The 13,797-nt window shown below is 33.8% G+C and overlaps 1 protein-coding gene and 1 pseudogene across 6 annotated transcripts in view; one reads left to right on the forward strand and one right to left on the reverse strand.

Moving 5' to 3' along the window:
• Window positions 1-13,797, forward strand: part of Pign (phosphatidylinositol glycan anchor biosynthesis class N) — a 131,767-nt gene that overhangs the window by 90,565 nt on the left and 27,405 nt on the right. For all 6 annotated transcript variants that reach the window (XM_010644863.2, XM_010644866.2, XM_010644868.2 and 3 more), the window contains 5 exons: window positions 5,332-5,434; window positions 7,922-8,008; window positions 10,639-10,694; window positions 10,967-11,042; window positions 12,968-13,041. In XM_010644863.2, coding sequence (XP_010643165.1) covers window positions 5,332-5,434; window positions 7,922-8,008; window positions 10,639-10,694; window positions 10,967-11,042; window positions 12,968-13,041 — 396 coding nt within the window. The remainder of the gene's footprint in view (window positions 1-5,331; window positions 5,435-7,921; window positions 8,009-10,638; window positions 10,695-10,966; window positions 11,043-12,967; window positions 13,042-13,797) is intronic.
• Window positions 1,818-4,389, reverse strand: LOC104876710 (annotated as a pseudogene).

Genomic DNA, 13,797 nt, shown 5'->3' on the forward strand with positions numbered 1-13,797 from the left:
CTTACTTTGAGAAAATCTAAAATGTGAAAGTTCATGCCTAAAATCAGGGTATTAATACTGAATATGAACTTACTAATGAATGCAGAGATAAATTATTCAACATCTGAACCTATATTTAGCCTTGTTAAAAAAATTCAAAAAGGTACATTGAAATAGCACAGTCTAATCATGTAGGTTAGTACATTTTTTCAGTGTCAAATTAGTTTTACAAAACATAATCCACCTGTTACAATTCAGCATCACTATTTTGGATAATCTAGAGATTTGTCTAGATAAATTAGTGAATATTCAGAAATATAGGATATTTAAAGAATGCAGCTTTGTTGTAAAGCACAGTAATAGTAATCCTAAATTCTAACAATGCATCCTGATTTAATGAATAAAGATTCCTTTTTAATCAGCACTTAATTATTTTTATGCAAATAGAAGCCATTTAATACTTGAAAATAGTTTGTTCTCTTAAATGGATTAAACATTTTCCTCTGAAATTTTGTTTACATTATCCTTTAACAAAGGGATGCCTTTTTAAATGCCTTTTGAGCCCTATTCAATTTTTACAGAATCCAAACCAACCAATCCTGGGTTAGTAGGATTTCATTATGTTCCTATAAGCCCATGATGATATTTTTTTTATATTTTTGTTTATTAATTCGGATTTACAGACTTTATACAAAATGTTTTCTAGCCCCATATAAATACTGTCTCTGATTTATTCACCTATTTTTATTCACCTATATTTTACAAAAGAAACTGATGTAATGCATAGTTTTTTGAAAGGAGGCAATCTTTAACACTATTTGTAGAATTACAGAATTTGTGTTTTTTATATATTAGGAAAAAAATCTTCATTTATAACTGCAAAATTTTTTTAAAATCATGGTCCTCTTTTGCTTAATAAATGCAAAGCCATCTGGTTTAATTAATCTACAGGGTTTTTTTCACATATCTAGTGTCCTAAGCACAAGACATACATACAGAGAGAATTATTACTGTAACGCAGCCATACAATAGAGTTATAAACTGCTATAAATTGAGGGCTATGTTTTACAGTGTTAGACAATTAAAATGGAACAATTAATTATTGTGAGTTAAGTTGTGAATTGTGTAATATAAAGAATGACTAGAGGTTGAGTAACTTGGTGTTACATCAAGCTCTCACATGGAAGTTGAATTTTATTTTTTGTTATTAGAGATGTAGCATGTTTTATAAGCCTAAGTTATAAATTACATAATACCAAAGTGTTGCTCTATTAATTGGTGCCATCAATACGGCCCTCCCCCTTACCTCTTTAGTATTTAAAACAGTACCTTCACCTCTAATTCCCAGATATGATGCAGCCAAAGTTATATTTTCATTAAATTTCAGGGTTCACACCAGAAATAGGTTATAAGAAAACTGAAGTTTTGTGTTGACCCAAAGACATGGGTTTCTCATTAAACTTTGTTTAAATAGGTCTCAAAATTCTGTGACAGATTTTTGGTCAAGTTGTTTCCATTAAAAAGTGATTTTAAAAACTAATAACTTAAAACTGCCACACACAAAAGAAGACAAATGGTCTACAAAACATTCTCCTTTCCTCCTGAAGGTTTTATGATGCATTGTTATCATTAACCAGTCTTTTACTATTAAACTTAAATGGCCAATTGGGAGAAACAGTTCTGAGAGTGGACCCACCATTGATTAAGACTGGGCTGGTAGGTGCTAGGGGTAATACTCATTTAGCCGTCTGAGCAGACTTGATGACCCTGCCAGTTCCAGCAGTCTTCTTTTTGTTTATTTTTTGACACTGGAGATTGAACTCAGGACCTTGCACTTGCGAGGCAGGCAGCAGCACCACTGAGCTAAATTCCCAGTCCTCCAGTAGCTTTCTTGTCCACTGCTTTGATGACACCCACAGCAATTGTCTCGTATCGCAAACAGTGAAACAACCCAGAGGTGGATAGTCAGAGAAGCTCTCAACAACCATGGGCTTGCCTGGAACCATGTCAACGATGCAGCATCACCAGATTTCAAGGATTTGCAGCCATCTTCCAGCTTCTTACCAGACCGGTGATCAATCTTCTCTTTCAGCTCAGCAAACTTGCAAGCAATGTGAGCTGTGTGACAGTCCAGGACAGGAGGATAGCCAGCACTGATCTGGCTATCACCTGAGCATCTGATCAGAATAATCAACTGACCAGTGAAACCAGCTGCTTCCATTGGTGGGTCATTTTTGTTTTCACCAGCAACATTTCCACAATGAACATCTTTGACAGACACATTCTTGACGTTGAAGCCCACATTATCACCAGGAAGAACTTCACTCAAAGCCTCACGGTGCATTTCAACAGACTACTTCAGTTATGACATTGACTGGTGCGAAGGTGACCACCATGCCAGGTTTGAGAACACCAATTTCCACTCTGCCCACAGGGACCGTACCGATACCACAAATTTTAGAGATCCTAAAGCGGCAGCCACAAAGGCTTGGCCCTTGGAAAAGTGGGTGGCAGGATGCAATCCAAAGCTTCAAGCAGTGTGGTTCCATTGGCGTTGCCATCTTTACAAGTGACCTTCCCTTGAACCAAGCTCAGCCATAGCTCCAGCATGTTGTCACCATTCCAACCAGAAATCAGCACAAAAGCTACTGTGTCAGGGTTGTAGCCAATTTTCTTAATGTAGGTGATGACTTCTTAACAATTTCATCGTATCTCTTTTGGCCGTAGGGTGGCTCAGTGGAATCCATTTTGTTAACACCAACGAGGGGTTGTTTCACAGGCAGTGTGTAATCCAGAAGGGCATGCTCATGGGTCTGCCCATTTTTGGAGATACCATCTTCAAATTCACCAATACCAGCAGCAACAATCAGGACAGCACAGTCAGCCTGAGATGTGCCTGTAATCTTGTTTTGGATAAAGTCTCTGTGTCCTGTAGCATCAGTGATAGTCACATAATACTTTCTGGTCTCAAATTTCCACAGAGAGATGTCAGTGGTGATAACACACTCACCCTCAGCTTTCAGTTTATCCAAGACCCAGGCATACTTGAAAGAACCCCTCCTCATCTCAGCAGCCTCCTCAAAATTTTCAGTGGTTCTTTTGTTGATGCCACCGCATTTGTAGATCACATGGCCAGTATTGGTGGACTTGCCTGAATTCACGTGTCCAATATTGATATTTTTTTTCCTTTCCCACGTTGACTTTGATTTAGTGGTGGTTTTCACTACACCTGTGCTCTTGCAGCAAACCTGTTGTGAAAAGCTGAACTGAGTTTTAAAGAAAGGCCAGGATAATAGGCATTCTATATTGTTTTTCAGGTCTTTTTGGAAAGTAAAGATGTCAAACAAAGTTATTTTTAACTTTGCCTATTGACATTCTGGTAATATAGCCTTCTGGTCTTAACTCAATATGTCTTTTAACATAGAATTGATAGTACTGTACTGTTTTGTATCTTTTTTCTACTTAACAAACATTATTTTTGAAGAATTTTCCCAAATAGATCACAGGCTTCCTAGCCATCATTTTAATTGATATTCAATATTTCTTGTTGTGGGTGCACTTTGATTTACTTAGCCATTCCCCTCTTTATAATTACTGTTTGTACCTTTTGTTATCATAAATAATATTTTGAGCTATATTTTTAACGCATAAACTTTTTATGTAGTTTAGATGTTTTCTTTATTTACTTATCAGAATAGTTTAGGTGGGCCATTGGGTATAAGTTTTGTTTTTAACTGTGTCACTTGATAATATTGCCAAAAAATCATTTGGGTACTGTTTTGTCATATCCTTAACAATATTTGGTATTTTCATTGTCAAATAATATCAAATGGGCTGGGGATGTAGCTCAGTGGCACAGTGCCTGCCTGGCAAGTGAAGGTCCCGAGTTTGATCCCCAGTACCCCCCCAAAAAATTAAATAATATCAAATGCTGTTTTAAAAGGCTGAAAACAATACTGCTTTTGTACATTTCTGCACTTAAAATATTTTCTCATGTACATTTTATATGTTTATATTCTTGTGGATTCTCAATCTTACATACTAACTTATGTATGCTTTCTCAAACTCTGATGTTTCTGCCCAATCTCCATTGTTTTAGTTTTATAATTTTGCTAGTCTTTTATGGGCTCTTTTTTTCCAGTCTGGGGATTGAACCCAAAGTCTTGTGTGTGCTAGGCAGTTGCTGTACCACTGAGCTGTACCCCAGCCCTGTAGTCAAATTCAAAGTATTTTGTTTCGTTTGTTTTCTCATGTTTAGAAATATTGCCAAATGGCTTAGAATTCAGTGGTTGAAAAGTTAAAGGAAAAATAAGGTTTTGTTTTGTCTTTTTTTGTTTTGTAACTTTCAATTGTGTTAGTGACTCATTCAAATATACTACTTAGCCAGGGATAGTGGCTCACACCTGTCATCTCAGCACTTCAGGAGGCTGAGACAAGTGGGTCACAAGTTTGAGTTCTGCTTGGGAAACTAACAACTTCAAGCTCAGCCTGGACTACATAATGAGACCCTCTCTCAACCCTGCCCTCCCCACGCCAGCCCAAAAATCTTTAGAGCTAGACCTACCATGGTAACAAAACAATTTTCAAAGATTTTATAATCTAATAGTGAGTATATACAAGTAAACATGTGGGCTGGGGATTTAGCCCAGTGGTTCTGCAGCCTGCCTCACAAATGCAAGGACCCGAGTTCGATCCCCAGTACCAAAATAAATAAATACTTACATACATACATACAAGTAAACATGTGATTAAAAGAGTATAAGTACTCTTTGTATTAGTGCATTTCTGGATTACAACCCAGAAGCAGTTTAGAAAGGTTTTCTTCACCATGTTATCTCATGAACATTTTTCTTGTATTTTGTATCCACATTACAATCCAGTCTACGAATGTATCATGTATTATTTAATCCCTCGCATGTAGATGTGTGGGGTTATTTTTCACTTTTTTCTCCTATAAACAGTATTACAACGAGTATATTAAAAATGGAATCAAACTGCGTACATATGATTAATTTCTCGGAGTAAATTCCTAGAAATGGTATTATTGGATAATAGTTTATGAATATTTTGCAGATTCTTGATATATAATATTAAATGGCCTTCTAGAAAGTATATATTATAAAGAACATGAGAGTTCCATTTTCATTGTACTCTTTCAACATATTTTTAATATTATAACTATGACAAGTAAATAGGGTATTATTAGTGTTTTGATTTCCATATCAGTTGTTGATAAGATCAAATATATATTCATTTGTTTATTGGCCCCTCGGTGTAAATGTGTATTTTTATTAGTTTATTTTTTTTTTCTTTTCTTTTCTGTCTTCCCTCCACTCACTTTCCACTTCTTAGGTATGAAGCTTTCTTTCCACTAGTGTTGTCTTGTTTGATGTTTATCTGGATATACATGGAACAAGAAACCCTGCAACAGTCTGGTGTTTCTTCTAAACAGAAGGTAACTTGTCAAAATCACTGCTGTGTTTTAAAATACTAAAATATGCTCTGAACTGTTGGGAAGTTGAAATGTTACTTCATCAAAAATTCTACTTAAAATTTTAACATTTAAAGAAAATTTAATTTAGCATTAGTAAATTTTATTTGACATTAGTATTTAAGTTAACCAATTTGTATGTAAAATTCTCACTTATCACAGAGAAGTATGTTTTTATAGTTTTACAGGCAATATATAGTGGGCTTTTCATGGTGATTACTTGAGAATCACTGATACAAAGAACATCAGTGTAGGTGAATGAATGGAAGAGAAAAGAATGTCCTTAATCTTATTTTCCTGTGTCATCATATCCAGTTTTTCCTTCTGTCAGTTTTAGTCATAAGAATATTGTTAATGTCACAGATCTTAAAATTGAGATTTAAATTCCCATTGTTGTTTTTCTGGTTACCCTAATCCAAGATGTTTACAAGATATGATTAAAATATACAGTGAAAGTTTACATTTTAAAGATTTTTTTTACAGTAAATGACACTTTGCTAATGACCCCCCTCAGACTCGTCCCCCTCACTTCAAACACACTTATCCCATTATTCTTGCCACTTTCTGAAGCAGTTCTGGAGTCCTTTTTAGTTAGTGTCTTTACAATGTGTGATTAAAAAAATATAGTGAATGCAGCTACTGAGAGTGCCATCTAAAGAAAAGGCAAAAACATGATGTATCCTCATCCTGGCACCATGAGACATCTGGGTCTTCTTCAAAGTTAAAATGACCATGAAAAGTAAATGTTTTGAATCGAGGCAGCAACAACAGTGTAGCTGAAGACACTCATGAAAGAGAACCTCTAAAATCACTTCAGAAAGTAGGCTAGAACAATGGAATAATTTCGGGGCAAGGACTAGTATTTTGAAAGGGATTGATGGCAGTGTGTCTTTTTTTTGTAATAAAATTTTTTAAATTTAAATATTCAATTTTTAGATCATATCTCATATTCTGTCATTTTAGTGATTGTGACCTCAGGCCAAATCTTTAACTATTTATGCAACACAGAGTACTTGTAATTGGCTAAGAGCCAACCAAATTTTCTTTTAATTTTTATTTTTATTGGTACATTTGCAGCACAAAATGGTTACATTCATCATGGGGAATCATTATGTGTACATAGCACATATTAATTATTTTTATGTCCCCTTCCCCTTTACTCCCCTCTCCAACCAGCCAAATTTTAAGGACAACTTTATCATGCTGGGTTAAACTGATAAGTCTTGTCTTTTTTAGAATTAAAGGTAATGAGAAATTGGTGGTAAGAATATTTACAATTATACTGAGGTCAAGTAAATGAATACATATTACAGAAAAGCACTTTCACAATTGATCCATAATTGATCCTTACTGCCTTCACTTAGGTTTATTGAAAGGAACTGATAATTCAGAATAATTTGGGCCAGGATTTAGCTCAGTGGTTCCACTGCCTGCCTCATAAGCACAAGGACCCAAGTTTGATCACCAGTACCCACAACAAAAGAAAACAAAACAAAAAACCCAGAATTAATTTTAACACAAAAGAAACCTTATTGAAGTATATTGAATAACTGCTGGTTTTTAACTTTAAGCTCTGGAATATTAATACACGAAGAACAGTTTTAATCAGCTTAATGTAAATGGTCAGAAACTGTCCTTAATATTATATATTTCATCAGACCTCAGTCATTGTGTCACATTCTTTTTTATTTTTTAACGAAATCAAGTCTATTTTTTTTCTAGAAAAGGTCACTGAAGCACCCATAACTGGAAAATTACACAGGGAGTGTGTATATGTGAGGGGGTCCTTCCTTTAAATTCACCCATTAGCATTTGTTCTTGTAGTTAAGAGGACTTTCCATTTTACCAAAGATAGAGTATTCCATTTTGCCAGAGATAGAAAAATAAGCTTTGCTAATGAAAAATAAAATTTGTCTGTAAATGGAATTAACAGAACAAAGAAACAATTAATTTTACCATATCCTTTAAATTCATACCATACCTGAATTTAAGAAAATCAGGATACTTTCTGAGAAATCAAGTTTTTGGGTTTTTTTTATTTGTTTATTTGTTTGTTTGTTTGTTTTAGTACCAGGGATGGAACTCAGAACCTTGTGCTTGGAAGGCAGGCAGTAGCATCACTGAGCTCAAGAAATCAAGTTTTTGAAAGGGAAGAATTATATAGGAATTTGAAAGTGAAGTGTTTGTGACAGAAAGAAAAAAATCCCAGTTCTCACTTTTATTACACAAGTCCTGACTCTGCAGCTCTGTTCAGTATGTTATTGAAGACCTTTTCCTTTTGTCAGATTTTAGTAAAGCATGATTAAGATATAAAAAAAGATGTGTTGATTTTTGTGTTAGCACAGGATATATTTCCAGCTGTGGCTAAAACAGTCTTTATAAGTTTGCCTTTGAGTGTAGATGTCAACCAACTGTTACTGTGAATTAATAATGTTTTTTCTTCTCTCATAGCTCACCAATATCCATTTCTCCTATAGTACTGATATAACTCAGTTTCGACAGCTGTATCTAGATGATATCCGTAGAGCCTTTTTCCTTGTATCCTTTGTTGAAACTTTTGTTTTATGACATGCAAGATCCCACTTTGGAGGTACAAGATATGGAAAGAGTTTCTACTTATTGCATTGTAGTGATATTACATGGGAGGCCATTTAATTCTTCTCTCAGCTATAGTTTTTTTCATATATATAAATTAACATTTTAAAGTTTTTTTTTTTCTTTTTTGGTACCAGCGATCAAACTCAGAACTTTGCACTTGTGAATCAGGCATGGTGTCACTGAGCTACATCCCCAACCCCATTTTAAAGTTTTGTTTATCTATATACTTTACTACATAAAGAATGATGTAATAAGTGTGTAGGTATTCCTACCATTCAAGATATAAATAATTAAGATTTTATCACATATGCATATATTTTTAAAAAATTAAACCATTACAGCTAAAGCTGAAATCTTCTGACTAGTATTAAGAAATTCATAAAGTATTCTTTTTAAATTTAATTTTTCCAGCTTTATTGAATAATAAAAATTACATATTTAAAATATAACTTCAGCTTTGATACAGAAATATATTGTAAAATGATCGCCACAAATATATCCCTTGTCTCATAAAGCTTCTTTCTTTTCTTTTCCTTTTTCTTTTCTTTCTCTTTCAAAATATTTAAGAGCAACTTTTAGCAAATTTCAAGTGTATAATACAGTATTAACTATAGCCACCTTGCTGTACGTTAGACCTCCAGACCTTACTGATCTTAGATAACTGAAACTTTATCTTTTTTTATTTGTTGGTTTTTTGGAGGAGGGGTTGAGACAAGGTCTCACTATTTAGCTCAGGCTGGTCTTGAAGTAACTATTAGTCCAGGCTGGCCTTGAACTCGTGGCAGTCCTGCCTCAGCCTCTCTAGTGCTACGATTACAGGCGTGCACCACCATGCCCAGATGAATCTTTATACCTTTTGACTACCATCTTCCTGTTTTTCCATTCTCCCAGCCTCTGCCAAACATGATTCTACTCTCTAAAACTATTTTACTTTCCATGTAAAAGTAAGATCATAACACTATTTATCTTTCTTGTATCTGATTTATTTCAGTTAGTATCACATCCTCCATAGTAATGCATGTTGTCACAAATGACAAGACTTCTTTTCTAAGGCAAAATAGAATTCTGTCAAAATAGAATATATAAATAGATGTCTTCCTTTGCCTAATTCTTGATCTGTGTTTTTCTCCATACTTCACCATCAACCATCTCTATCTGTGCTATCCTTTCCTTTAACCTTGACAGAAACCAGTGTGCAGAGAACTGTTGAGACATACTTCTGCAGCCCTGACCTCTCCTGACCTCACAAATGTTAGTTGATTAAATAAATGGATGCATGAATATATTTACAACTCAGTTTACCAACTCAAATGTCCTTTTTTCAATTTTAAAAGTTTTTTATTAGCTATTTGAATTTAATAAAATTGAACAGTAAACAAAGCACAGTTAATATCGACTATTCCTCTCAATGCACAAAGCCATTGGAAAACAACGAATTCCTAAAAAGAGTTTATTAACATTATTTTCATTAGTTTCTCTCTGTAGCAATCGAATTGGCATTTCAAGTTCATGGTAAACTCTTCATTGTTCTCATATGTACCAAAACCTACACATTTCAGTTACTGAGGAGTAAGAGTAATAGGGACTGATCCCAAGGCCTTTGCACAAAGCTATATCCCAGCCCCTTTTTATTTTATTCATTAAGTTTATTGGTACATTTTAGGTATACAATATGATGACATTGATCATCAGCAATTTGTACCTTCACATGATATATCTGGGTTCTTATTTTTTCCCTATTCCCTTACCCTCCCTTCAACCCCTCCACCCTTCCCTATTTACAAAGACTTTGTTTCTGTTTTTTCCTTTTCTCATATTTTTTTCTTTTGCCTACCCCTCCTTGTTTTTCCTTCCCCTTCCCTTTTGTACTTTTTCTTCCTATCCAAATGTCCCTTTTTTTAACCAAAATTTTATTATAACATACACTACTTCAGGGTTTCTATACCACATGCGTGTGTATGTAAATACAATAAAATAGCAAATATGTATTGAGTCCCTTCAATAGATCTCACACTATTTTGAGTACTTTGCTACCAGTAGGTATTTGGACACCATCAGGTTATTATCTACTTTTTTATTACCATGCTAGTACAAATCTACGATTAAGAAATGTCAAAAAGATGTTCAACATTTTCTCGTCTCACTCTCTACTACATTTTTCTAAAACTGTATCTTTTTTCTTTTGTGAGCCTTTTGAAGAACATAAGATGGTGTTCCCACATAGTGGGCACATAGCAAGCATGTATGAACTAAAATTTAAAACATCATGCAAGTCTGCATTCTTTTTTCAAAAACGTCATTATCAGTCAATTCCAGACATGATTCAACTTGTTTGTGTCCAGGAAGAGAAAACTAACCTTCCCAAGTTACTAGTAACCAAGTGAAGGCATCTTCCCAAGCTTCTTGGTGCTCAGTACATTGTTTTAGTCTGGTCCTTTCAAAGAATATTCAAGGTCGAATGCATAAGAACAGCAAATTACCCTCATAGTAGAATTGCCGTGTCTTTTCTAAATGAAAAAGAAGTTAGTGTGACTGTGGACCAGCTTTGGCATTTCTTTAACTCCATTTAGGTCTTCTTCTTAGTGACAGCATTTTTTGGAACTGGAAACATAGCTTCTATTAACAGGTAATTTAAATTGAAAACAATATATATGCATTGCAAGTCTCTTGTTATTTATACTAAATGATATATTTTTGGAGGTTGGTATGTATTGTAACATATAGTTATACCTTGTTTATTTTAATAGCTTCATGATATTCCTTGATGTGATATATGCTTGTGTAAGAGTAAGATTTGTATAAGAATAGATTTAAAAGAATTAAACATCCTTTTAGCAGAACTATCTTTTAAAGCTACCCTGTGAAATCTAAAATCCTTTTTATGTTATGATTCCCTAGCTTTGATCTTGCCTCTGTCTACTGCTTTCTGACTGTGTTTAGTCCTTTTATGATGGGAGCCCTGATGATGTGGAAGGTTAGTTTTCTTATTTTATTTGTATTAAGACATTGACAGGTTAAGATTATGAATCAAGATTATGTGACATATGACATTAACATTGAAAGCCATTGTGACAAAGTTAAGTGACAATGGAAAGAAAACATCTTTCCAGACATTGTCACCATTGCTGATCTGGAGGCAGAATCCTTTTGCACTTGCTTACAAATATTGTTAATCTTTTTTGCTTTAAACTTGAGACTGTTTGGCTTCAAGAGTAAGGATTTCATGTTAGTTCCAGAAAGTCCTATCAGAAGTAATTAAAGCCTGAGCAGAAACTGTGATCAAAACTGCAGTGCTGCTGAAGATCCCACCTGCAAAACTGCCAACATGTTATAATCCATGTACCTAGAATTTATCTATTCCTTCAACAAAGATATCTTTGAATGCTCCATTCATTAGTGTGCCAAGCACTAGTTAGGTGCTAACAATACAAAAATAATGACACCTTAGCTTTCTGGGAATATCAGTTCTTTTCTAGAGTCATTATATTTATGTTGTTCCCTCTACCACATTTTCTCTACTGTAGTGCCTGGCACATTTTATGCAGTGAATTTATATATATTATATATAATAATGTTAAAATAATATTATATATGTGTATATATACACACATGAACAAGGGCCAGGGATTTAGATCAGTGGTGCCATGCCTGCCTGACAATTGCAAGGTCCTGAGTTCAATCCCCGGTGTCACTAAATAACTAAGAAAATAAAGTGTAAAACTTGATTACCTTCTGTACAGAACATGTAAGTAATAATAATCGTTAAAAGTATGGATTCTCTTATAATAGGAGTTTTGTTATTGCACTAATACTACTACTTTTTGTTTCAGTACTAATACAAGTATGCATTTAGAAAGTGTTAAAAAGATTTTTAGTATTTTGTCATATCCCATTCTTTATCAGATTATTTCAAAATGTTATTGTTTCCTTAATTTTAATTCACATTTTTTTAAAATGGTGGTTGTCCTGTTTTCTCTCTAAAAAACTGAATCTAGGTAGAAATAAGGAAAAAGAAAGAAAAGTTCAAATTATAATACTGGATCTTTAATCTTCAGCATAATTCATTTAACTTTAAAAGCATAATACACTTGATGACTTTGTGGACTGATTGTTAGTGAGAATCTTTTAAAAAAAGAAAAGCAATGATAAAGCAAATAAATCATGTTTATAGTGTTGTAATGTCCATATCAGATGAGTTCAGAGATTTTTGAATCAAGTTATCAGGCTGCTCAATTTATTTGATTTGAGTGTTCATTCTTTGCCTTTTAAATCCTCTAGGAGTCATTTAAACATTGTCATGAAGAAAAAAACCAGTTGTCATGAATTGTTAAGATGAGCCAAATAAAAATTAATTGTAATGAATTTTTATTTGGAATATGTGTTAATGTTTGCTATCATTTATGCTGTATGTATTAATGTAGCTTTTAAAATCTTTAATCACTGTTTTATACCATTGGTATCAGGCATTTCAGTGTTTGCTCTTCATTAGTATATATAGAAGTTTTTTGAGATATTGAAAATATTTTCATAATCAAAAGTAGTATTTGTTTCAAAGCTGAGTCAGTGGCACTTGTCTATAATCCCAGCTACTCAACAGCGGGAAGGCTGAGGCAGGAGGATCACAAGATGGAGGCCAACTTGGACTACTTAGAAGACCCTTTCTCAGACTGGAGATTTAGCTCAGTGGCACCATGTCTGCCTCATAAGCACAAGGTCCTGAGTTCAATTTCTGGTACAAAAGAAAACCCTGTCTCAAAATAAAATGAAAAGGACTGGGGTCAGGGGTGTAGTTCAGTGGTAGAGCACCCTGTGGTTCAATCCATAGTAACACCCCCCAAAAAAAGATAAAAGAAATATGCTTCAGTTACCAATGACATCATTTGTTATTCTTTTAAACAGATTTTAATTCCTTTTGTTCTTGTGATGTGTGCTTTTGAAGCAGTTCAGTTAACTACACAATTATCATCAAAAAGGTAAGAGAATGTTTAAGACGCATTGGATCTTCTCATAATAAAGAGTAAACATTTGAAAATCTTTCATGTAATTGTTATTAAGACCCTGTGGTGTAGTTTTTTATTATAAAAATGAGAAATATTTCACCATTTCAGTCACAGTTCAGTTGGTATTAGAAGAAATTAGTAGGTTAGGACCTCTAGCAGACAATTATACTTTCTCAGCAATAAAATGTTATTAGGATATTATTCAAGCTAGTGAAGAGCCTCCCCAGCAAATACTGAAACATAAATGTTAAATGTTGTAGTTAATGACTTATTTGTTACAACTATAGCTATGCATATGTAAAACAAAGGATATCATTCTAATTTCTTTTGACTTATTTTCTAAATATGTATTAGATAAATTTGTTAACATATATGGCATAAAATTAACTTTTAATTTAATTTTTTAATTTTTAAAATTTTTTTTTTGGTATCAGGGATTGAACTTGGGACCTTGCACTTGTGAGGCTGGTGCTGGAACCACTGAGCTAAATCCTTGGCCCATAATTAACTTTTTACGTGGCACAAAATTAACTTTTCTAGTATCAGTAATTTACACAGTTACTCAGTCTTGATTTCTACACGTTTGAAAAGTAGAGTAGGAAGTCTTGAGTTTTGAGGAATTTCTTAAGCAGTCAAGATTGCTGGAAGAAAAGCTGTCAACTCTTCTATTTGAATTTTTTAACCAATAAAATTGCCTCATTAGCACAGGGATTCTCCAAAAAATACTTG

This window comes from Fukomys damarensis, unplaced genomic scaffold (assembly GCF_012274545.1).
Source record: "Fukomys damarensis isolate Sample0158 unplaced genomic scaffold, DMR_v1.0_HiC HiC_scaffold_30, whole genome shotgun sequence".
NCBI classification, from domain to species: Eukaryota; Metazoa; Chordata; class Mammalia; order Rodentia; family Bathyergidae; genus Fukomys; species Fukomys damarensis.